This window comes from Siniperca chuatsi, linkage group LG7 (genome assembly GCF_020085105.1).
Source record: "Siniperca chuatsi isolate FFG_IHB_CAS linkage group LG7, ASM2008510v1, whole genome shotgun sequence".
NCBI lineage: Eukaryota > Metazoa > Chordata > Actinopteri > Centrarchiformes > Sinipercidae > Siniperca > Siniperca chuatsi.
The window spans coordinates 31,025,227-31,051,630 of NC_058048.1; the positions used below are offsets into that span (position 1 = coordinate 31,025,227).

The 26,404-nt window shown below is 41.6% G+C and overlaps 1 protein-coding gene across 4 annotated transcripts; it reads right to left on the reverse strand.

The window, feature by feature from the left end:
* Nucleotides 1-371: 371 nt before the first annotated feature.
* Nucleotides 372-25,605, reverse strand: ano7 (anoctamin 7). Of its 4 annotated transcripts, none has more exons than XM_044202990.1 (25): nucleotides 25,467-25,602; nucleotides 22,768-22,829; nucleotides 22,287-22,416; nucleotides 20,246-20,303; nucleotides 19,670-19,797; nucleotides 18,869-18,976; nucleotides 17,660-17,796; nucleotides 16,947-17,004; nucleotides 13,321-13,431; nucleotides 12,890-13,055; nucleotides 12,713-12,803; nucleotides 12,211-12,307; nucleotides 11,188-11,331; nucleotides 10,833-10,970; nucleotides 10,254-10,352; nucleotides 9,961-10,063; nucleotides 8,620-8,731; nucleotides 7,953-8,007; nucleotides 7,052-7,149; nucleotides 6,652-6,833; nucleotides 6,235-6,440; nucleotides 5,999-6,144; nucleotides 4,353-4,443; nucleotides 2,823-2,942; nucleotides 372-2,617 (listed from the first exon to the last, which is right to left on the reverse strand). In XM_044202990.1, the coding sequence occupies exons 3-25, from the start codon at nucleotides 22,374-22,376 to the stop codon at nucleotides 2,462-2,464; spliced, it is 2,694 nt and encodes an 897-aa protein (XP_044058925.1). In that variant the 5' UTR covers nucleotides 22,377-22,416; nucleotides 22,768-22,829; nucleotides 25,467-25,602; the 3' UTR covers nucleotides 372-2,461. The 4 variants fall into 4 exon arrangements, with proteins under 4 accessions (XP_044058925.1, XP_044058926.1, XP_044058924.1 ...); XM_044202991.1 differs by lacking the exon at nucleotides 25,467-25,602 and adding an exon at nucleotides 24,720-24,883; XM_044202989.1 differs by lacking the exon at nucleotides 22,768-22,829 and having other exon boundaries at nucleotides 25,467-25,605.
* Between the last annotated feature and the right edge of the window lie 799 nt (nucleotides 25,606-26,404).

Below are 26,404 nucleotides of genomic sequence, written 5' to 3' on the forward strand. Positions count from 1 at the left end.
AAGTATGTGCAGGATAGAGCAGTATTATGAAAATGTTTCACATTACACAGAGTTATACGATGCTTTGGCCCTTTTATAGTGGAGCAGAATTACAGATAAATCCACATGTGAATGACTAAAAAACGAAAATACAGTAGTTGATAAATGTTTTCATTTGTTACAGAATGTCTACAGAATAATTATTATACACTACACTGTTCTTCCTGGTACTACGGCAGAGAAACAGATCCCTACTGCAGCCGGTCCATCCTGGAGGTTGTTTGGAGGTTCCTGCTGTAACAAAGTATGTGAATTATTTTGTGTCTCCGACATGAACAGCTGTTCTTTAAAACCATCTGATGAAGATAAAGTGACAAACACAGACATCTGACTCCTGTAATACATTTATTTACATCATATATTCAGCAACAACATTATAATACCTACCTAAGTGCATAAAAAAATCTATAAATCGGGTCAGGGATCTTTTTTGAATCTCTCTTCCATTTGATTTGCTGTGCTGATGATTTTTAAGACACAGTATAGATGATACAATTATAGTCTGTCTACTCAGTAACAGAGGACTGACGAGTTCGTAAATTAATGTTCGTTCTGAGAGCTTTTAGCGCGCAGTGACTTGATGACGAATGACTGCGATGTACAGCAACAGGTCCTCAAACTGATTCATCCTGAGAAAGAGCTGCACCAACAACAAACTATATAATCGTGGCAAACATTAAAAAGTGCTTCTAACATTTTATACACCAACATTTTACATCGTAATCTGATAGCAGAGGTGAACAGACATCTCGGACTGAGCAGCATAGTACAGCTGAACATGATGAAGGGTTTCTTTTTGTGATCTCTGAGCTTTTGTAGGCTTCATGCGGCCTTTACAGAGTTTTTGAAAGGTTTTAGGGCAATAGTAAAGGTCTTGTGTTCTTGTAAAGCTCCTGCATGTCCAGGTCTAATATCTCAAGAACCTAGGGCCTAGGCCTTTTAGAGTTCTTGGAAGCTCAGATATCTTGGGGGCATCGCAACTATTTTTAGCACTTGTAGAGATCTTGTCAGCCTTGTGGAGATCTGGCGGGGCCTTGAAGGTCTTTTAGGATGTCTAGAGATTCAACTCAACCCTTGTAGATTTTATACAGGTCTTTTACAGGTTTAACAGAGGTCTTGCAGCTGTTCTCGAGATCTCACAGACATGTTGTAGGTCTTGTAGGATATGTACGGGTTCGGCACAACTCCAGTAGATCTTGCAGATGTCTAGCAGACGTCTCGTAGATTTTTTGCAGAGGTCTTGAGGATCTTGTAGACATCTTATAGAGTTCTTGAAGGACATGTTAGGATTCAACACAATTCTTGTACATCCTGTAGACAAGAGGTGTTGCAGATCTTGTAGACCTCTTACAGAGGATGTGTAGAGGTTTAACACAGCACTTGTAGATCTTGTAGAGGTTTAGCAGTCTTGTAGATCATATACAGGCCTAGCAGAGGTTTGGTAGATCCTCTAGATATCTCTACATCTTGTAGCTCTACATCTTGTAGGTCTTGCAAAGTTCTAGCAGATTTTGTGCAGGTCTGTTACAGGTTTAACAGAGGTCTTGCAGCTCTTGTATCGGTTTGGCACAACTCCAGTAGCTCTTGTAGATGTCTAGCAAACGTCTCGTAGATTTTTTGCAGAGGTCTAGCAGAGGTCTTGTAGGTCTTGCACTTCAGACCTCTTGCAGGGCATGTAAGGATTCAACACAACCCTTGTAGATCTTGTACATGTCTAACAGACGTATGGTAGATCTTGTACAGGTTTTGCAGAAGTCTTGTAGATCTTAATGCTCTACCATAGGTCTTGTAGATCTCGTAAAGATTTAGCAGACATCTTATAGGTCTTGTAGAGCTGGTGTAGGACATGTAGAGGTTTAACACAACTCTTGTAGATCGTGTACAGGTCTGGCAGAGATCTTTTAGACATCTTGAAGGACATGTATGGATTTAGCACTACTCTTGTAAATCTTGTAGCTGTCTTGCAGATATTGTCAAGATCCAGCAGAAGTCTTTTAGATCTTGTAGACATCTTATAGAGTTCTTGAAGGACATGTTAAGATTCAACACAATGCTTGTAGAGCCTGTAGACAAGAGGTGTTGCAGATCTTGTAGACCTCTTACAGAGGATGTGTAGAGGTTTAACACAGCACTTGTAGATCTTGTAGAGGTTTAGCAGTCTTGTAGATCATATACAGGCCTAGCAGAGGTTTGGTAGATCCTCTAGATATCTCTAGATCTTGTAGCTCTATATCTTGTAGGTCTTGCAAAGTTCTTGTAGGACCTGTACGGATTCACCACAGTTTTGTAGATCTTGTAGTGGTCTCACAGTGGTGTTGTAGATTTGTCAGAGTGGTTGATCAAAAGGAGAAGCTCAGTCTAGTAGATGTGGACATTAAGGTAGTGGGAAGTCATGCAGCACAAAGTTCACTCGCGCTATATTTCAGCAGCTGTCCGGTGTATCGGGTTCCTCTGGGATCTCCCTCAGGTTCGGTGGAGGGGAGTCGCTCTGCGGTGGTGGTGAGGATCTGGAACCACGCTGTCGCAGGTTGCTGGACATGACATCCTTCTCACTAGGAATCATTGTTGTCCCCAAAGACTGGAAGCACAAAACCCAACACAGGAATAAACCAAACTATAACTGAGACTGTGCTAAAACACACCGAGACAAACTAGAACTGTACAGAAACACAACCAACTATAATTTATGTTAGAACAAACGTAAACAACATAAAACACGACAACAAACTATGTATGACCCTTTTATTTTAAAGTCTGTTGACTTTGACCAGTTTTGTGCGTACCTGGTTCTCAGCCAGCGCCTCTTTAGCCATGTAGTGCTCCCTCTTCATCTTCATCTCCACCTCCTCGGGGATGTCAGGGACCATCAGGTCGATCAGACGGCCGATGCAGAAGACTACATGCTGAGGAATAATAATAATAATAATAATATCTTTATTCATATAGCACTTATCAAAACAAAGTTACAAAGGGCTTCACGGGGCAAGCAAAGAACACATAAAACATAATCATAAAAACTAAATGTTAACCGAACCACAATAAATAATAAAAACTAGAATCAGATGAAATCAGGGAAGGCGGTGCGATAAAAGTACGTTTTAAGCTTAGATTTAAAAGAAGCCACTGAAACAGCCTGACGTATTTCCTCCGGCAGGGTGTTCCTGAGCCTCGGGGCTCTTATTTCAAAAGCCCTGTCCCCCTTAGTCTTCAGCTGAGAGCCTGGAACACATAAAAGGCCTCTGCCAGTGTTACGGACAGAACTGGCCGGAGACACAAGGAGGATAATGGTAGATTTTATTGTAACACCAAGAGCGTAGATAGAGAATGGTGGGAAGAATACTGTCCTTGGTATGGAGATGGCGGAGCTCTGAAGAAGAGTGGGGAGTCCAGAGGAGATGCTCCACACGAACCGGGAAACTGGAGCAACACCCACGGAAGACGAGTGACACACAGGACCAGGAGAAGGAGTGGGTAACTCACGGAGGACAGGAGATGAACTGGGACTGGAGCTGGAGAGACACACACGGAGGACAGGGGCACGATGGAGCCAGGGAAGAGGTACGGAGTCGTGGTAGCTGGGAATAGAGTTCGTATAGGAGAAGGGAGCCCAAGAGGTTCGATGATACAGGGGAACTAGCGTTCTATCCCTTGTCATGAACGAGACCGGACCTCTTCCCTGGCTCCATCGTGCCCCTGGACTCCCCACTCTTCTTCAGAGCTCCGCCATCTCCATACCAAGGACAGTATTCTTCCCACCATTCTCTATCTACGCTCTTGGTGTTACAATAAAATCTACCATTATCCTCCTTGTGTCTCCGGCCAGTTCTGTCCGTAACAGAAGACCGGACCCTGACTGTAGTGAGGAGCTGGGTTTTATAGGTGAGTGGAGTGCTAATTGAAAGCAGGTGTGTACGAGGTGACAGGTGCTGGGAATTAATAATCGGGTGAGGGAGTGCAGAGTGAAGGGGAGTGACTGGAGAGAACAAGACAGACTGTGACAGCCAGAGGATCTCAAGGTGCGAGCAGGGTCATAAAGTACGATAAAAGATCTGAGACATACTACTGACAGGACGAGCCTTCGTCAGGTCACAGCAGGAACTTAGCTGGACCCAAACCTGCTGCCTCCGTCCCTCATTAACTGATCAGCACTCAGCAGGCTGCTTCACAGAGAGCAGTCATTTTTCATTTCACTGTGTTTTCAGACACTGAATGTTGCTTTATTGCTGACACAGCCCATGTGACTCTCACACTCTCTAGATGTTTTCCTAAAACAAAACTTCATCAAATTAACCTGACGTGTGAGAGACACTGACCTCAAACACGATGACAAAACTGAGTTGTATGGCGAGGAGGTGAAAGTACTCTGGGAGGTATTCACCGTCTTCGTCCCTGAAACCCCGATACCTGCACAGGACAGCAACAACGAGAACACCAACATCATCAACAGTTTCTGTTCAGACCAAATATTTAAAAGTGTCCACAGTAAATAAAGTGATCCACTGTAAATATGAAGTCATATGACTGACAGAGAGCTCATTCATTGGACGGGCTGGAGACCTCTCGTTCTGCTTCATCAGCAACATCAGCAACACATGGGCCTGCAGGGCCTGCAGTGATGTTGCCTACCTGCAGGATGTGTGTTGGTGTTGCTGGGTGTAGTTGCAGTGGTAATGTTGCCTACCTGCAGGATGTGTGTTGGTGTTGCTGGGTGTAGTTGCAGTGTTAATGTTGCCTACCTGCAGGATGTGTGTTGGTGTTGCTGGGTGTAGTTGCAGTGATGTCGCCTACCTGCAGGATGTGTGTTGGTGTTGCTGGGTGTAGTTGCAGTGGTAATGTTGCCTACCTGCAGGATGTGTGTTGGTGGTGTTGCTGGGTGTAGTTGCAGTGATGTTGCCTACCTGCAGGATGTGTGTTGGTGTTGCTGGGTGTAGTTGCAGTGATGTCGCCTACCTGCAGGATGTGTGTTGGTGTTGCTGGGTGAAGTTGCAGTGGTGATGTTGCCTACCTGCAGGATGTGTGTTGGTGTTGCTGGGTGTAGTTGCAGTGGTAATGTTGCCTACCTGCAGGATGTGTGTTGGTGTTGCTGGGTGTAGTTGCAGTGATGTCGCCTACCTGCAGGATGTGTGTTGGTGTTGCTGGGTGTAGTTGCAGTGATGTCGCCTACCTGCAGGATGTGTGTTGGTGTTGCTGGGTGTAGTTGCAGTGGTAATGTTGCCTACCTGCAGGATGTGTGTTGGTGTTGCTGGGTGTAGTTGCAGTGATGTTGCCTACCTGCAGGATGTGTGTTGGTGTTGCTGGGTGTAGTTGCAGTGATGTCGCCTACCTGCAGGATGTGTGTTGGTGTTGCTGGGTGTAGTTGCAGTGGTAATGTTGCCTACCTGCAGGATGTGTGTTGGTGTTGCTGGGTGTAGTTGCAGTGATGTTGCCTACCTGCAGGATGTGTGTTGGTGTTGCTGGGTGTAGTTGCAGTGATGTCGCCTACCTGCAGGATGTGTGTTGGTGTTGCTGGGTGAAGTTGCAGTGGTGATGTTGCCTACCTGCAGGATGTGTGTTGGTGTTGCTGGGTGTAGTTGCAGTGGTAATGTTGCCTACCTGCAGGATGTGTGTTGGTGTTGCTGGGTGTAGTTGCAGTGATGTTGCCTACCTGCAGGATGTGTGTTGGTGTTGCTGGGTGTAGTTGCAGTGATGTCGCCTACCTGCAGGATGTGTGTTGGTGTTGCTGGGTGAAGTTGCAGTGGTGATGTTGCCTACCTGCAGGATGTGTGTTGGTGTTGCTGGGTGTAGTTGCAGTGATGTCGCCTACCTGCAGGATGTGTGTTGGTGTTGCTGGGTGTAGTTGCAGTGATGTTGCCTACCTGCAGGATGTGTGTTGGTGTTGCTGGGTGTAGTTGCAGTGATGTCGCCTACCTGCAGGATGTGTGTTGGTGTTGCTGGGTGTAGTTGCAGTGATGTCGCCTACCTGCAGGATGTGTGTTGGTGTTGCTGGGTGTAGTTGCGTGGTGATGTTGCGAGCGTGAAGTTGATGAAGCCGCTCAGTGTGCTGTCTCTGGTGTAGCGGTAGTACAGACGAGGCAGGAAGGATGAGGTGAACGCAATGAGGAAAGCCTAAAAACACAGGTTTGAAAAAGTTCAGATTAACATCTCTGACAAAATGTCCTCGCAAAGATAGACATACAGGAACACAGAAAGTCTTACGTTGCTGAGGACGGCTATATGTGTGATGAACTGCAGGATGGGGAACCAGATGCCAATGTCCTGGGCTCGCTCCGCCACCGGGCGGCGATATTCAGTCACAAACTTCTGAGCGTCCAAACGAATCTCCACCCAGTTATTAACAAGAGCGAAGAGAGGAGCGAGAGGACAAGCCGCCACGAAGATGGTGATGAAACCAAACTGAAGCACTGAGGAGAACGAGGAGGACTTACAGTGAAGAGTCAAACCAGATTTATATAAAACACTTCACCTCACAGGATGCTTCAAGTCACAGTTCTCTATTCAGTCTCTCAGAATCCCTCATTCCAGCCAATCACAACGCAGAACATGTATCCTCTCTATGGTAACCCCACGCGTCCGGCAGCCCCAGGAGTATAAATCCAACAGGACAGGACTTACCCATCTCCAAGTATTCGCTGAAGAGTCCCTCACAGACCAGCAGCTGGTGGTCTGCCTCCCAGGGAGAAAGCTCCACCTCTTGCTCCTCTTTCACCTCCTCTCCTTCCTCCACCTTCACCTCCTCTCCTTCCTCCTTTAGCCGTGGACTTATCTTCTTCTTCTGCCACCACGACTTCAACTTCCTGTCAAATAATGAGCCCGTCAGTTTCAGTTAGAAAAGACTCTCCAGCATGTCCAACATACGTTTAGTATCTTGTTCTCACATGTTATCATCTAATTTGCACAAATTATTATCATTTTCCAGTTAGTATCTTGTTCACAAAGGTTGGTATCGTGTTTGCGAGAGTTAGTTATCACACAGTATCTTGTTCCCTGTCAGTGTTTGTGTGTTCGTGTTTACGGGGTGATGAACTCCTGGATGTTGTTGATCAGTTGTTTTCCCACCATGATGACCAGCATCTCCTGAGCCAGCTCAATGAGACATCCGCCTGCTCCACACTGTAACAAACAAACAGAAATAAAGATCTTTCGATGCTGTTATATTGTTGGTGTCCCTTTAATGAACACAATTTCACCCAGAAACAAATGTAAAAGAGAAAAGGATAAATAAAATGACCAACCGGAGATCAAACCAGGCTGTTGGACGATTTAACAGAACATTTCTCATTTCCATTTAACTTCTCCATTTTCCCTTTTAGAGGTTTTTCAGGTTTACTTTCCATTTTCAAATGGTCAAATTCAAGGTCATAATGTCCACCGGGGATGTGGTAGACAGCCCCACCCCCCCACTTTTAAAATCCTATTTTTGTCCCCCCTCATTTTACAGTTTCAGTGTGATGTCCTCACTAAAATCTCTGTTAAGTGTCCTTTGACCTTCAAACACTACTCAGGGCTGAAAAAACTACTGAGTGGGCCAAAGTTCCTCCACAGCGCTGTAAAAGACTCATTGCAAGTTATCACAAACGCGTGATTGCAGTTGTTGCTGCTAAGGGTGGAGCAACCAGTTATTAGGTTTAGGGGGCAATCACTTTTTCACACAGGGCCATGTAGGTTTGGATTTTGTTTTCCCTTAATAATAACAACCTTCATTTAAAAACTGCATTTTGTGTTTACTTGTGTTATCTTTGACTAATATTTAAATTTGTTTGATGATCTGAAACATTTAAGTTTGACAAACATGCAAAAAAATAAGAAATCAGGAAGGGGGCAAACTCTTTTTCACACCACTGTATATCTATATATATATAGATATACAGTATGTCATCATCATCTTCATCAGTACCACAGTGTGACAGACTCACGTCTTCGTTGCGAACTCCAAACAGAGTGTTGTAGTTTCCAGGGTAACCAACGAACCTGAACAGACACAAACAAACATGTTGTAGCTTATTCCTCTCTGTCCGTCAGTATCATATATTCTGTGTCATGTTGTTGCAGCTCTTCATTGAAGCTCTCTGATGTTTCCACTGAGTGACCGCGTCAGACAGAAATGTTCTACATATCTGCTGCTTCACACATTTCAGCGAGTCCATACAAACAGTATTTGACCTATCAGTGAGTCACTGAGGTTTTAAATTAACTGTGAGAACAAACAACTGGATGTTTTCATCATCAGCCTGCAGGAGGCGCTGTGGCTCCTCCTTTAATCTAACTTTTTACTTCTTCAACAAGTTCACAAACCAGCTGACAAAACTCAACAACCTCCACAGCAGCCCCAGTCCATTCAGTTTCCTCATGTTTCAGTCCAATAACATTCACCAAATACATCCAAAGAAGAAGACAGAAACAAAAAAGACAGGAAATAGGGAAGAAATAAAAAAGAGAGAAAGATAAAAATAAAAGAGGGAATGTGGGATAGAAGGGAATGGCCTCTGGGTCTGATTGGTTGGAGCAGCACATTCTAGTTAAACCCTGTTCTGATTGGTTGGACCCGTGAGCCTTGTTCTGATTGGTTGAAGCAGTTCTCACCTGCCTTTGAAGAAGGCGATGTAAACTGGAGACGAGTAGAAGTTGACAAACTGAAAGATGAAAACTTTGAGGATGAACATGTCTTCATATTTAGTCTGAGTCCGATGCATCTCTGACAGAAACACACAGAGAGAACGACGTCATCTGACCGAGCACACCCACAGCGTATATATACACTTAATACAATAATACTACACACAATACACACCTGTACACAAAGAATAAGTCCATACTGTACAGCTAGACTCTCCACACATCATCTGTTCATTACCTGTTACTATCTTTAAAGAACAGTTTCTTACCCCAAAACCATCAGGATTATAAACTCTGTCAGGACCCCCGATTTAAGAAACCCACACATCCCCATTCCCTCCACTATACACTTAAAGTACACATTATTTATTTATACCCTCTCTTTTTTTAAAGAAAAACATACTGTCCAGTTTATATTGCACATTGCATATATGCACTTTATTGCACAAAGTTTCTATTGTCTTTTGCGCAGTCTTGTGATATTTGTCACACTACATTTCACTGTACATCCAGAGGTTTGCATGTGATGTTTAACAATCCTTAAAGACATTAAAAACTAATGCACATGGTTATGTGTTACCCAGAATGCTTCCTTTAGGTTTTTAATTTCTTCCCTTTCAACTATCATCAAACCTCACGATGTAATATTTTTAAAATGTTTTATATTTTATTGATAAGCTAAGTAAATTCCCTACAACATTTCCAGTAACTGTTTTCAAACAGTTTTAGAACGAACAAATGTTTAAAAACAACATTCCTAAATGTAAAAATGTTTTTTTGGGTTAATTTTAGGTTCCTTGTTAGTAACTTTGCTCAACACTGAGGTAATTAGCTTGTTAAATAATTTAAATAAGTCAGAAAAATTAATAATAAAAAACATAAATAAATAAATTAATAATAAAAAACAGCCCCAAAAACTCACCTAAAGCTGAATTACATGTGTCAACAAAACTACAAGAAAAATATTATAATATTATAAACAGTTTTTCTACAAAGAAGCAAACAAAAATTGCGCTTTGTATACAAAATTTACAGCAAAATGTCTTACAGTTTCATCACAACTTTCATTATCATTATTATAAGTTTGAAGATGAAGTTAAAGATTTCATAAACAAGTACAACTTCACAAATAAGTGACTAATTAGACCAAAAAAAAAAAAACGGACTACATTTAGACTAAAATTTCTTTCGTTTTTGTTCATCAAAACTAGACTAAAACGGAAAATCGAATGACTAAAATGTGATTAAACTTATTGTTGTTAAGACTAAAACCAAGGATGAGGAGTGGAGGAAGAAGGGGTGACTCACCCCAGCGGGTGAGGATGTGGGCCAGTGATGTGTAAACTCTGGACAACATGAGGATGACCAGCAGGTTCAACACAGATCCTGAAATACTGGCTATTCTCCCAGCCTGAACACACACACACACACACACACACACACACAGAAAACACACTTTTTAATCAGGTAGAAACAGTAACAGAAATGTGAAGTCAACAAGTTGTGGAGTCCCTCAGGGAAGCGTCCTTGAGCCTCTGTTATTTCTATTAAACCTTATATAGATTTAAAGAAACTCTTTAGCTGCGTTGTGTTGTACTCACAGAGAAACTGATGAAGCTGTTGCCAGACTTGTAGATGATGATGCTGAGGATGGTGCGATACAGAATGATGGCGATGAGGAACATCAGCACCACAGCAACCTGCACACAGGAAGTTTAACTTGCTGCTACTTCCTAAACACAACCTGTAAGAATATGTTGTTTCATGTCCACACACCACACCTGCCACACACTGATTTTCCTTGCATGATTTAAAATAAAGACATTTTCAGAGACGAATGTACTGTATGTTTTTGAAGAGAGGAGAGGGAAATAAAGTCGACGACTCCGGCATCAGCAACAGTGATTGGCCGGTGTATGGACCAGTCAGATAACAGTTCAGTCCTGTGACATCACAATCACCTGACCTACCTGGTATTTATTAGCTGTTTCCTGGCACCTCTACCTGCTCCTGATGAGGCAAATATACATCTGTCTTTTTAGGAGGAACTCTATCTTTAAAATCAGATAACTCCAACCATTGTTCCACGTTGTCACCCCCAGTGGATGTGGTGGAAACTCTCCAGACTGTCCCAGTGTCAGACTAGTCAGAGGTTAAGGGTCAGTGGTCAGGAGACTCACCATGATAATGATGACCATGCAGCCGGTCAGAGTTCTGTTGAGTCGTTTATTTTCAGGAAAGTAAGGTTCCTCTGCTCCGGTCACCGGGTTTCTCATGGTCATGGGCGCCATGGCGGTGAACTCTGGACGAGGTCGCTCCTGTGGAGGACAGAGAGACGACATGCGTGAACTCCCCAAAACCCTTGTGATGTTTGTTAGCATCACATATTTATCAATTATACAACACAACCTAATTTAGCCTCGCTACTTCTGTTCAGTGGTCGTCAAATATTCATACTCATAACGTTAAAGTTACATATGATTATGTGCACAGTGTATTTTTTCAAGTGAGACAGGTGTGATGTGAGACAGGTACCTCAATGTCCTCAAATTCGGAGCAGTCCCAGCGGTGAGACAGAGCTGAACAACTTCTCTTCCAGTACTCCAGGAAGGTGACGGCCCACAGAGACATGAAGACACTTAGAAACACTGTTCCTCCATTATCAAACAAAAGACCCGCCTACAGAGACAGAAAGGTGAACAGACAGGTGAACTTACTGTGTGTTCAGACAGAACGCATATTGACGCAAAAGTCACTTAGTGACTCAAGTTGAAATGTTTCAACTTGAGTGAAAAATTGTGTCTGTGCCCCAGATCTTTATGAATCTGTTTCCTAAACATGCAGAGATGAGAGCAAAAAGGAGACAGACTGGAGGGACATGACAGAAAGAACTGGAGTTTCTGCTGAGTTCTGGGATCAGTCAGAGTCTGAGCTAAACACAAACACTCAGAGTCCATTGTTAGCTAGCTTACAGCTAACATCTGTACATTTGGTTCATTGGCTGGGGTGAATAAACACAAATGATGCAGTGGTTAAATTCTTGCGAATGACACGATGTGAAAATTTGCTTCACTTTCTGTCTGAACACCTTTAGGCCGAGTTCTTCAACTTTAGTACAGCGTGAAAAAGCACAGCACTCACATTTATTTGAATGAGAAGTTTTGAAGCAGAGGAAAATAGAAAAGTTGAACCAGGCTCAACTTTTTGACACACAACACAACACAATGCCATCTGGCAATCAAATACATGGAAGCGCACATTCCTGGTGGATTACTTTGTAGCATGAATGGTATATTTTTACTGTTTAACTCAAGATCGCCGTGAAACCAAAAGTGTTTCTATCTGTTCTGAACAGCCACACCGGAAGGTGGAGTGAAAAGCTGGCCATCATCTTTAATAAGAAACTTACAGAAATTGTTGGAAACAGCCCCCAAATTCAGATACTGGAAAGGGTTGGGGGGAGAAGGTGTCAGACGCTGTTTCAACCATCTGACAAGTAGTTCGGATGAAGCATACTGACACCATTACAGACAGGTGCACAGGTGGACAGACAAGTACCTTGTAGGTGACACAGATGCTGGAGTAGTTCCATTGGGAGCAGATGTTACAGAGAGGACACATGATGAAGCTGTTTCCACTGTCACACAACTCCTTCCTACACATACACACACACACACACACACAGTTACCAATAAATATTTAACAGGCATTTAACTCCTGATACTTTCTCCTGATAAGGGTCTTTACTATACTAAGATTACCATGTGTAGATAAAGCTGTGTGTCGTCAGCATATTAGCAGAGAGAAATACATTTCTAAATGATTTATCCAAGGGTAAGTGTTGATAGAAAAGAACAGGGTTCAATATGAATCCCTAAGGTGATGATCACCTGAAAGAATCATTAAACAAGTCACTGATGTGCAATGGATTGTGGGATACTGATGACCAAATTATATACTAGTTGTTTCCTGAATTTCGCAGCTCTATTTTTGGCCTTGCTCACCTTTCATAACAAAGTATTTGACTTTAAAGTGAGAGCCTGGCAGAGTTTATACTTACGCTGGAACATCAGTGGCCACAAGCCAGAACCCAAACAAGAAGATCACAGTCCCAACGAGAGACGCCGGCAACAGCCAGCCAGTGTAGAAACCTATTAGACATAGTTACTGTTGAATCAAACAGTGGATAGTTGGTAGTACTTAGTTAGTTAGTTACTAGAGTGGTTGCTATAGTTACCGAGCCAAGCAAAGTAAAGTGCTATCTTCTCTCCAAAGTACTCCCTGATGTGATCCAGAGGTTGGTAGCGTCTATAGCAGGACCACTGGGCCCAGTATACATACAGGATCTGTCTCAGACCTAAAGACTGGGGGGGCACCGGGGGGGTCGGAGGCTGGAAACCACCCTGCAAACACATTATAAAACTAGAATAAGGTTGATTTTCAAACTGGATACCTGTGCTGCTGTTATCAGAGTCACAATTTGGCCATATTGTACAAAGAGAAAGTTAAATATTAATTATTACAACTTTATATGGCAGGGTTTTTATGAAACAAGATAAAAAGTGTCTCGGTGGTGTAGTAGTTGTCTCAGACTGGGGATTAGGGTTAAGGTTAGAGTTGGGGTTTGGGGTTTAGGGTTAGGGTTTAGGATTAGGGTTCGGAGCTCACCTCATGCAGCGGGTAGGCAGCAGTGAAGACCTTCTCACTCAGCAGTCGGTCGATTCCCACCTTCCCCCTTTTCACCGAACCGTACGGAGTCCTGGCCAGGATCTCATACAGCTGGAGGGACAGGACACGGTCACTGCAGGGACGCACACTGGACTAAAACAAACAACCCTCTGATCCCTTTTTTAGGGCCATGGTCCTGATGTCACTTCCTGTCTAGCTGCTGGTCCACTAGCTTCTCTGACCCAATGCAATCTTTCATTGAAGGTTTCTTTCTCAGACACAAAACTGATTAAAAATCTTCTCATCTGATTCTGGAGAAAACAGAGAACATAAAGATGTACCTAAATGTTGGACTGATCCTTTAAATCTCTATATGGTTTAATAAAAAGAACAGACACTCCAGGACTCCTATTCTAGGCCACGCTAAGAGGAAAGGCTTTTGTAGAAGAGGTAAGCGTGCAAAATCAAATTACAAGTTGGAAACTTAGTGGTGGTGACGTTGAGGTCATGTGACCGTGGTGTAGTACGTCTATAGTCTAACCTTAGCAATTCACTTATGGTGATTGCATTTATGCTTAAAAAATCATAAAAGCGATGTTCATTTATGAAGATTATCTTGGTGAACAAAACGTAACTGTAACACTCTATAGGGATGCACCGATTTATTGGCCGAACATCGGTATCGGCCGATATCCGCCTTGTTGACTGCCATCGGCCTTTCGGCAAATAACATGACATTCACTGATGGCACTGGCTGATGTTAATCTGCTGTGTCGCATCTATTTTGCGCTGGCTAAATGATGTGTTGGTTATTTGTGGTCGGACTCGGACAACAGTAGCTAGCATACTCAGCTGCTGATTCGGAGAAGAAGCCACTGGCTGGACACGACTGTGGCGTGACGTAAGAGGGCAACAGGAGCCGTACGCACGTACGGTTTGTTTTCAAGCGAAAGAAAATGTCGGCCGTGTGTGAGTATTACATCAAATCTCATCACCCATTTGAAAAACAGACATGAAGACGTGTACAACGATTAGCACAAACCAGCAAGACTCAGTACCTGATAACTACAGCATTTGATTTGTTGGGCTATGTGAGCCCGGAAAAATTCTTCTCATTGAGTAGGTAGTTGTATAGCAGCTAAAAAGGCTTTTGAAGCAGTTATTTTTCAAAAAAAGAATCTTTTTCATGTGAAAGAAAGTTATATTAATGAAAGATAGTGTAATGACTGACTTTAAAACAGTTCTGTTATTTTTTTATAATGAAGATTTCTTTGTTTCCCTGGCACAAAAGGGGGAATAAACAACAACAACAACAACAAAAACATTGGTACCGCCATTGGCTATCGGCCAAATTGTTAATTTAAACATCGTAACGGTATCGGCCCAGAATTTCACAATCGGTGCATCTCTAGTTATTTACTTTATTATATGGTCTATTTACTAACCTTTGTTTAAATGTGTGAGGATTAGAGCTGTCAGTGTTGTGAGACGGGCTAGATAGCTGCTAAGCTAATCAACAGGATGCTTTTGCTAACCTTTGCTGATTTCTCATGTAACTTTATGTTAGTTTGTGTATTTAAGTTACTTAGTCTTACCTCCTTTGGAAACCCGTAAAACAAGAAAATGGGTGAAACTAAATAATTTTATGAGGAGGGAAATGCACTCATAGGCTAACTCGCTGTAATGTTTAGATAGTTATCTTCATTCCTGTCTGATTTCCTGTGTGTGTGTGAAGATTTACAGTTTGCTCCTTGTGTGTATTTGAGGATGTGTGTGTGTTTGTAGATTGTGTTTGAGGAGGAGGCGTAGACGCTTGCAGCATCCGTCTGCTGACTGAAACATCCTGGAATCTGACAGGTCGGTGGGTCTGCATCTCTGAACCAATCAGAGGAGTCCGTGTTGACCACGCCTGTGTTCAGTCAAAACCAGGATCTAATGTTTCTGCAGCTCACACTGAGCCCACTTTACTGAAGCTTTTTGAAAACTTTCCATCTGACATCAAGTCCTCAGAGCAGAACACATGATTGATATCTGCTCATGATTATTACTATTAATTACTTATTAGAAGGCCTATTAGTGTTTAATTAATGAAGCAGAGAATTTAGAGAAGGAGAAAAGAGAAAATCTATTCACTTTTTTAAAACTGTGTTTTTCCCCCTCACATCAATGAAAAATAAAAAAATTATCTGTTCAATCAGTCATTTCATTCAATCAAAAAAAAAAGTAAAACAACCAATATTTAGTTTTTTCTGTATTTTCTGGGCATCAAAAATGGAAAATGTTTTCTTTTATACATCTAATCGAATTAACAAAACCAGAATCAAATCTTATTTCTGTTTTTGGATTTCTCCTTTGAAATTATTAAAATGCCTTAAAATTCATGTTACGTTTTACCTTTATTTTCAATTTCAAATTGTCTTAAAAACGCACTACAGAACAAAAAAACAGAAATAAAACTTTTTTAGTTGTCTTGTTTTTTTGATTCAAGATGGAAACAGGAAAACACACCATAATTTTTATTTTTAAAACCCACAAAAAAATTTAACTCTCATCTGTTTTTTTGTTGTTGTCCAGATTGAGCAAACTTTTTCCATTTTTGATGCCTACAAAAACTGGAGAAAACTAAATTATGATCCATTTGAATAAATGGATGACACACTCGCCATTTTGGAATTGTTAGTTTTTCTTCTACCTATGGACTGTTCATTTGAAAAATGGAAATTGGCAAATAGAGAATCAGTATTTTATGTTTTTGTTTGTGCATTATGTTGACTGAGAGGAGAGGAACCTAATCTCCAACTGATTACTGGGCCATCATGGAAACAATTAAGTCAGTTTCAGGTGAAACTAGGCAGGGTAATCAACTAGACAGACTCCTTCCTGAGGGCGGGGCTTAAGCAACACAGAGTAGCTTAAATGTCTGAGTTCTCAGACCATTTTCACAATTGAGAATAGCTTCCGGATGGGAGCCGAAACGTCTTGATTCTGAAAACAGCGTCCAGATGACTACGACTGAAACCTTTTCTACGATAGCTCCAACTGTACTCGCAGCTCCAGACCCCCGGGGGCCCCTAAAGTCCCAAGTTTCGTGTTTGTCAACTGGTTTTTGTAGTATCAAATTACACATTGAAAGTATGATATAAACTAAAGCGAGTCCTGCGTTATCACCTGATGATGTGGCCCTGTCTCGTACAGATCTCTGTGTCAAATCTAGTTTGTGTTGTTATCATATGGTGCATTTTCCTATATAATGTTGTGTTTAATCAGCAGACTGACACACAGAAACCTTGGAGCCAGGCAGTGTTATTCTAGCACAGGCGTTCTGTTTGTTTTCTGGGTGTCTGGGCTTATAAAGAAGCTGCCATGCCTGTGTTCACTGTACTTAAAAGGGACTTGGAGGGGGCAGGTACATATACAATGCAGAGAAGGTGGGGGTGGGGGGTCAACAGCAAATGTTTGCTCTGGGGCCCCCAAATACCTTAACCTGGACATGGCCGGACACCACGCCTGCTTTTAAGCATCACACCCTTTATTTTTCATACTTAACTACTGAGAAAAAAGGCTCTTTTTAAAACTTAGTTGATAAAGATTTAAAAGTAAACTGCTAAGTCTGAGTCTGAACTTACCACCTGGTGTCTCTGAGTCGTCTTGAAGAACGTCTCTCTGTCGTCGCTGCCCAGAAACCTGCAGACAGAAAACAGGTAAAACAGCTGCTTACAGCTGAAAAACAGTGTACTGCCACTTCAACTGCTTTCAGCACTTACACGTCCCACAACATCCACTGATTGTTTCCCTGCTTTCATCTCATATTCTTTAACTGAGAGTCCAGCGATTACACCACATCTCACACTGCAACTCCTTTCAATCCTTATACTTTTAACTGACACTTCCTTTCAGGTCTCAGATCTTCACCTTTCACTTCTTCAGCCACACAACTTCCACTGTTCATGCCCAAGTGATACTTCAACTTTTTTTAAATTGACACTTCAACCTCTTACAGTGCTTAAACGTCTTTTAGCCCTTCCATTTCAACTTCTTTCAGTATTTCAAGTATTTCAAACGTTTCAACTACATTTCTTTCAGCAGTGAGTGACGTACATGAATGTAAATTGAGACTTTTCTAGTTTAGACACTCACACAACATTTGACAACTTTGGCTTCTTTTGTTCAGTGAAAATAAAGAGTTTTGTAGTAAAAAGTAAGGTATTGAAAAGAAATATAATTTTGGTAACAGAACTGAAACTCAGGTATTGAAAAATGTCAAAAGATAACGTATTCTTAACAATAAAACGGGGTAAATGATAAATGGATAAATCAGAACTGTTTAAAATGCTGTTACCTCTGCAGCTTGTTGGTCCTGAACTGACAGGTGTAGTAGTCAGGTGGGGGGTTGGGGACGTCCTGAGACAGAGGATTGGGTAGGGACAGCTGGGACAGGACCTGCTCAGACCAGTTAATGATTGGAGCGGTGACCACCTGCAGGAGGACAGAGGACACACTGAGGACACACTGAGGACACTGTGAGGACACACTAAGGACACACAGAGGACACACTGAGGACACACTAAGGACACAATAAGGACACACAGAGGACACACTGAGGACACACTAAGGACACACTATGAGGACACACTAAGGACACTGCAAGGACACACTGAGGACACACTAAGGACACACTATGAGGACACACTAAGGACACTGCAAGGACACACTGAGGACACACTGAGGACACACTAAGGACACACTATGAGGACACACTAAGGACACTGCGAGGACACACTGAGGACACACTGAGGACACACTATGAGGACACACTAAGGACACTGCAAGGACACACTGAGGACACACTGAGGACACACTAAGGACACTGCGAGGACACACTGAGGACACACTGAGGACACACTAAGGACACACTATGAGGACACACTAAGGACACTGCGAGGACACACTATGAGGACACACTAAGGACACTGCAAGGACACACTGAGGACACACTGAGGACCCACTAAGGACACAATAAGGACACTGCGAGGACACACTGTGACGACACACTGAGGACACTGCGAGGACACACTGAGGACACACAATGAGGACACACTAAGGACACTGAGAGGACACACTGAGGACACATTAAGGACACAATGAGGACACTGCGAGGACACACTGTGAGGACACACTAAGAGTGTAAAAATCTTCACATTTGTGAAGCTGGAACCATGAAATGTTTTTACAATAAACTGATGAACGATTATCAAAAGTTACCAGTTAATCTTCTGTCAATCGATTAATCTACTAACCGTTTCAGCTGTACTTCTACATTTTCACATGTTTTGTGCAAAAATCTTAATTTGTAAAGTAACTAGTAACTGAAGCTGCCAAATAACTGTAGTGGAGTCAAAAGTACAGTATTTCCTGAAATGTAATGGCGTAGAAGTAGAAAGTACAGTACCTCAGAATTGTACTCAAGTACAGTACTTGAGTAAATGTACTTAATTACTTTCCACCACTGGAAATGACTGAACTTAGATAAATGGAGGCGGTGTTTTACCTGCAGAGGGACTCTGAGACTGATCTCCTCAGCGTAGTAACAGAGGACGCTCCACGGAGCACTGAGGAGGACAAAACAGATCTTCGTCTTGGTCTGAAGGACCTCCTTCTGTAGAGAGACACACAGAAACCGGTATAAATCTTCTATTAGCTGGCAACTCTTCATGCTTTACTTGTGGAGTCCCACAAGGTTCCACTCTGGGTCCTCTTCTCTTCTCTCTTTATGCTCCCACTGGGTCACATAATGCTCAGACATAATGTTTATTATCACGGTTACGCAGACAACCCCCACTTATACATACCCACCAAACCTGATGAATTCAACACCCTATATGAATGTCCATCTGAAAGTCAAATATTCGGCCTCAGAGTCGATTTGGAAGATTCGGGTACAGCCCTGAAAATGGGAATTCAGAGCCAGAACCTTGGACTGTGGGAAACTGATGGACATTTTAACACTGTATGTCATTTTATAGAAGAAATATTATATAATCTGCATTCAAAGGGTCCATTCAGCTGCTTATTTAGTACTTTTACTTTAAGTACATTTAGCTGATAATACTTCTATACTATTATATTAATACATTTTAAATGTAGGACTTCAGTGGTATCGGTGCGTGTACTTAGTTAAATCATCAGAAAACTTCCTCCAGCACTGATGTCATGTGACAGATGATGAAACAGAGGAAGAACTGATCAGTTATCAGTCTTCACTGTTCAAACATGTCTCAGAGTTGTGATGTTTGACTTGAACACATGACTGAAGCTCAGCTGTGTTTTCAGGTGTGTTTGTTTTTCTCACCTGCTCCTGCAGCAGTCCGGAGCCTCTCAGTTTGTTCAGAAATGTCTCCCTCCACTTCCTGTGGGCGGGGCTAACACCTGTGCTCTCCTCCTGTGAGTTCAGAGGCTCCTCCCACACCAACACAAAATCTGTCCAATAGGAAAACAGGATTCAACCCATAACTGATATGCTGTCATCACTGCTGACACTAACCCATCTGCTATTGGCTGGTCCTTGTGATGTCACAGGAAGTTTTTAATATTAGTATAGTTTTATTTTATTTGTAGCTGTCTAGAAGTTTCTTGTCCAGTTTATGCAGAATGAAACAAAGTTTGACACGGGAACGATTCAATCTGAGCTCAACTTAAACCAAACAAATTTAAGTTTACCATGTGAGTTATTACAGTCCAGGTATTTACAACATGTTCAATATATTTTCACAGGGTCTTTGGTACCAGACTTTATATGTTTGTGCTCTGGCATTATTCAGATAGGCCTGTGATCAATTACAGTATTTGTAGATAAACATATTTTCTGTCTGATTTGAACAATATGAAACAAACTAGATGCTGAGAAACAAGCGCGTGTTTTACTCACCAACTCGAGTCGATCCGTCACTGAACACGTTCCTGTTCTGAGGCTGAACAGGTGCATTCTGGGAAACAATAACAGAGTGATTCAGCACAGGTAAAAACATTTTACCTCCATGTTCACCGTCAGAATCAACAGACTGAAATTCACCAAAAGCCCAGATGTCCCAGTTTTCCACCAGCACTTAAACGCAGCATGTGTTTGTGGATCCGTGTGGAGCTCATGGATGTATAATAAGACTAAGTTGTAATAACACATCCATGGTGGAGCTGGAGAGCGTAACTGTACGTAAACTATACTTATTCAGGTTGTGATGTGTGCGTCTGTAAAACTTTGACCTGTGTTCACACTGCCTGGTGTTTGTGTGTGGACTGGAACCCAAAATTACGCACAAATTGTTGTACACATTTGTAAATCTTATTTTTCATTTGTAGATCATGTAACACACATTTGTGACCATTGTGAGTCTAATTTCCTTCCACCTGACGACTCTAAGTCCGGTCTTCTCTCTGTCAGCTCTGTGTTTGGTCTCCAGCAGCTCCTGAGGGAAACATCTGGCTCTTTAGCTGCTAAACGCTGCACTATGTTCACCAGCTAACTGTACAAAGACAAACAAATCAAATCAAATAAAGGTTTAATGGGACATGTGAGTCTGCTGTTGCTGTAAGTTATTTATTTCCCTTCATCATCTCTGTTTTACAGTCTGATGACCAGTGTTTTTATTCTTGTCTTTCTACAGTTAATTAGCGCAGATTTGACTCTTCCTGCTGTTTCATGTCTCCACTGTTGTTAATGAGACTGATGACACCGTGGTGAGAGGAAGCACAGAGCAAACATCTACTGTTCTCTAATGTTTCATCCCTCAGTCAGTGTTAAACTGTGCGGAGCCGCTCTGTCTGACTCCGTCACACACTTCCTGTTTCCTGCTGCAGCCACACGAAAACAAACACACACTGAGTTTCTGGAAAGATTTCATGCCACAAATCCACCTTCTATCAGCTCCAGAGTTGTCTGGAAGTTTGATGGAGCTAAGCTAGCAGTTTCCATGTGTTTACAGTCTTTGTGCTAAGCTAAGCTAAACACGTCATGAGTCCATGGTCTTAGCTTCCACTGAAGTCGTGTCTTTTATGATTTTTCTTGGAATTTGAGGATTTTAGGGACCTTGGGTGCTTTTATATTCTGTAATAAAAACTTATTTTTTTAAAGGTTGACTTGAGTGTTTTTAGACTCAGCATATTTAGCAGACTACCATTAAAGCCAATAAAGTACATAATTAAATAAAGGATTCAGTCTTTGATTCCTGCCTTTGTGGAGAAGCTTTAAAACTGCATTTAGCCCTTCATATTGGGGAATAAAATGGTAACGCTTTATTTATGAGGGCCTATTTTCTCACTTCCTGCCCCCTGAGGCAAATTTGTGATTTGTGGTATTGGGCTATATAAATAAAAATGACTTGACTGACAACTAATTTCCTAGAAAGTTTCTCTGTAATGTGGTAGTAAATACAGAGAAACCAGTTAGTTTAGTTAGTCGTAATGAGTTAATGTTGACTTCCAGAGGAAACTTGCAGAAAATATTATTGCTAACAGCTAACCGAATAAACTAAATATGAAAAATTCAAATAATTTAATAATTTTAGAGATCTTTGTAGGGGTCGGTAGGAATTTGACTCATGATTTTTATTTTTTCTAAACGACTGGCTATGGCTAATAACAGACAACGTCAGTTATCTGTGTTAGTAATGTTGTGGAAGAAAATCTTTCTGGTAGTTTGCATTGACAAATTGAATTCAGTATTTCAGGGTTTTAGCTGAGTTTCTGGAGCTGTTGACAGAAAACAAGACGATTTAATAAAACGGTGAGATCCTCCTTTAAATCTAGGTTTCAGGTTTAATAGAAAGAACAGAGGATCTAGGACGCTTCCCTGAGGAACTCCACATGTTGTTGACTCCACTTTTCTATCAGTTGTTCCTTCTGTGCTCTGGACAGACTCTTTCCAATAGTCAATCACTGTGTTATTGATCAGGTCACATGCAGACAGCTGTTACCATGGCGATGCTGCCGTAGTTGTTCTCCGGCTTGGTTTCCATGGCGATGAGTGTGGCGCTGTCCTCCCTCTGCTCCCCTCTCCTCCTCATCCTCCCTCACCTCCTTCTTCCTCCCGCAGATCCACAAACACTTAACACACACAGAAACATGTACATTATTATTACATTATTAAGATCCACCACTAAAGTTAAAAACTGAAATGTAAGTGCTACAAAGCAATTCCTGCTTTTTATCCAATCTTGAGGCTCCATGTCAAAATCTAGTTTTAACACCTTTAATACTCGCTGTTAATATTACGCTTACATCGTACATGTTCCTAAACTTATTTGTGCTTCATGAAATTTCTACAACACTAACTAACAGACTGCAAACCGGCAGCTAAACAGCAAGAATGAGAGCATTGATTTTGGTTTCTGTACACTGAACACGATCGATACTCAATCAACTGTTCGCTAAGCCCCGCCCCCCTCAGTTACTGACCTGTCAATCTCTCTGCTCTCTCACAGCACACAGTCAGTGTTTCATAACGTGAAACCATGAAACTGTAACAACGACAGAGACGTCAGCTGACATTTGTTAATAAAGTTAAAGTTAATAAGGACAGAGCAGCAGAGGTGTGGACCGGTGCAGTGCTGGAAGACGTATTCACATCCTTTACTTAAGTAAAAGTCTACAAGTCCTGCATTCAAAATGTTACTTAAGTAAGTATTTATTATGCAGAAACGCTCCTTCCTTTCAGAGCGTTATTATGAATCCTACTTTAATATTACATTGTATTATTGGATATTATTACTTAATGTAGGAATGTCTCAATGTGAAGCAAATTCTAGGTACTTTATGCAGTTCTGTCTATCAGGCAACTTAAATAGTAAAGTACTGGAGTAAATGTACTTATTTACATTTCACCACTGGACTGGTGCCAGCAGAGCTCTGATTGGCTGCAGGCTTCACACTGATCATGTGACGCCCTTTATCCAGTCTGTTTGTTCTGGATCATGACATGTTTTTAGTTTTTATTCGACTTTAATCATTTTATTGACATTTAGCTTGAAATCTCGGTGTACTCGTTTTCCATCTTGTTGTCCAGTAAAACACCTTTCTGCATCAAACGTCAATAAAGTTTGATTTGGAGTTTGTTTCTTATCGATCAGCTGATCCTTTCAATAAATAACCATCAATAAATGGCAACTTTCTGTTCAGATTTTATTTTATAAACCTCTTTTAAAATGTTTTATAGCTGCTATTCATTTTGATCTTTTATTACTTTCCTCTTTATGTGTTTAGCTACTGTATCATTGTTATTTTTTAACTATAATTGTATTTACCTTTTGATGCTACTCATCTCTGTTTGTCTTTTGCTCTGTGTACATTCACACGCAAACAGCTTCAGTTTATACTGAGATGAAACTCAGCTTTTAATAATCAATATATCCGATTAAATATTCACACTGATCAAATCTGAAAAATGTGACGTCTTCTATGAATACTGTGCATTTAATTACAGTACAGTATTTTTACATCGTTGTACTTTTACTCAAGTAGAAGATCTGAGTATTTCTTCGACCACTGTTGACAAAGACGGTCAATTCATTGATTGATCAATAAGAAATCAACTGTATGGATAATTAAACTCCAAACCTGAAGCCTTCTGGTGATTGTGTGTGTTTAATCTGGCTGCTCAGACTGAAGGATCAGTTTGGAAGCTGCTTTCAGTTCAGATAGTTGAGAGACTACCTGACGTATTGATTAACTGCTGACAGCAGGTCATCAGAGATGATCAGGAAGTCAGAAACCAATCCACACTGTTAATCACTTCTTCCTGTCGGTGTGTTTGACGCGAGACCGGCCTGAAACAACGTGCTGGACAAACTCAGTGAACAGAAGTTCAAGTTTTAAAACCGATGCAGGTTCAGAGAAGTAAAGATTCAGCAGACTGCGGTACATTTACACAAGCTCTGTACTTCATTTGCAGGTACTTGTACTTCACTTGAGTATTTCTATCTTCTGCTGCTTCATATTCCACATTCATCCGCCAGCTCACGTCACTTTGGGCCATTCTGCACCAGCACTTTTTTAACTGTGTATTTATTGAACTTTTTTTTAAAAAACAAAACAGTTACGTAACTTTTACATACAATATTAATACATGAAAAAAAAAAGAATAAATAAATAAACATTAAGGGGAAAAAACAAACAAAAACCCCTGACAGCAATTCAGTAAAAGCACCACATATCAGCATGGATTAAACATTAATATATTAATATATGTTAAAACTATTTCCTTCCTTTCAATAAGCGCCCACTTCTGTCGAAAAAGTCAGATGTTACCTGCAAGTCATTCTCTCAAATACATATATATATATATATATATATATATATATATATATATATATATATATATATATATATATGTATATACAATATATCTATACCTGTTTCAGTCTTTGTGTCCACTCTGTCACCTGATCTTCCTGGCTGCCAGTAATAACATATGAAATCCACATAGGTGGGATTTACTGAACTGGTCCGAGGGGAGACTGGGTGCACTGGTGTCTCTCTCCTGCCAGTACAACAGCACTCCCAGACCCCCCCCCCCCCCAGTCCACATTCTCTCACCGCTGTGATAATGGCGATGCGCTGTCAAATTTGGCGACCACCAACGGGACTCTGAAGAATCATTTTCATTGTCCAATCAGATTCCTTCCACATCTGACCGCTTTAACTATATTTCGATGCTCGTACTTCCTCCTGGCACGATCGATTAGTTCCGTTAATCAGTTATTAGTTTCACTAAAGTCCGGAATGTGTGAACAAATACAGAAAACATTCAGAAATGATTTCTGTCCAGGAAGCTTCTGAGGAAATGATCATTAAACTATAACTACCGATGAATTAATAATTAATTATTATTAAGAAGCTCAGACACCGAACTGATTCATCAGAGGCAAGAGCTCAATCAGCAGTATTGATTATGTATTTCATCTGTTCAGAACCTGAACCTGTTTGTGTTTTTGGGAATATAAATGAATCGATATTGATCACCGACAGCAGCCGATCGATCACCTCACGCGGTCCTGTGCGTCTCCGACAGCAGGTGTTACAGTTCACACACACACACACACACACACACACACACAGGACTCGTCCTCGCGCTGTGTGTCTCGTGCAGTCGCACTCACCTCCTGTGCTGCAGGCTCAGGTGAAGCGCAGGTGAAGCGCAGGTGAAGCGCAGGTGAGGCTCCCGCTTCGGAACAGAGCAGCAGTCTGTCTGTGTGTCTCTCTCTCTGTGTGTGTGTGTGTGTGTGTGTGTGTGTTCAGTTTCCAGCTGCAGACTGACCCCTCTAAGCCCCGCCCCCTGCCTACGTGTCTCCTCTGTCATAAAAACAAACAGTCACCTGGGTGTTCCTGTCAGGTGTCCTGAGCAGGATTAAACTGCTGCAGTCAGTGCGTGAAGCAGCAGCAGCATCACAAATACTCAGAGTACCAAAAGTAAAAGTACTCAACGCAAGCTGCTGATGGAAAGCTGCCAGATGTTTGGAATATTTAGTGACAGAAACAGCTGGACAGCAGGAGTTACTGCAGGTGTTCCTAATAAAGTGGACCCTTTCAGAGGGAAATACTGCAGCTTTTATTGGACAGCTGCTGGTTGCTCTACAGAGCAGAGACGCAGCGTTAGAGATAAGATACTTTATATTCCGTTAAACGCGGTTTAAAGTACTTTTAAACAACATTAACATAACAAGTCATTTTACTTTTTATACTTCTGTCCTTTTCCTGTACTTGTAACGGGGGCTGTTAAGTATTTTGATATTTTACTTAAGTAAAAGTAGCAATACCACGCGATACAAATGTTTGACTAAATAAGCAGAAGGGCTTATCAGGCGGCCTGCTGGAGTGTAACAGTATCAGGTTATTGTTTTATTATTGCTGATAAATTAACATAATAACCATCAGATAAATGTAGCGAAGTAAAAAGTACAATATTTCCGTCTGCGATGAGGCGGCGTGGAAGTAGAAAGTGACATGAAACGGTAGTAAAGTAAGTAAAGTACAAGTACCTCAAATATTTAAAGTGCAGTGTTTCAGTAAAACCACTGCTCACCACTGTGTATCACCA

Bases quoted from the DNA above. Each gene is read 5' to 3' on its own strand.
- ano7 (XM_044202989.1), bottom strand. From the start codon at position 22,376: ATGAGGAGGAGAGGGGAGCAGAGGGAGGACAGCGCCACACTCATCGCC. The intron at 13,056-13,320 runs GTGAGCTCCGAA...ATGTGTTTGCAG, and splicing joins CTGCCTACCCGCTGCATGAG to GGTGGTTTCCAGCCTCCGAC. The intron at 10,353-10,832 runs GTGAGTCTCCTG...TCCTGTGTGCAG, and splicing joins GCATGGTCATCATTATCATG to GTTGCTGTGGTGCTGATGTT.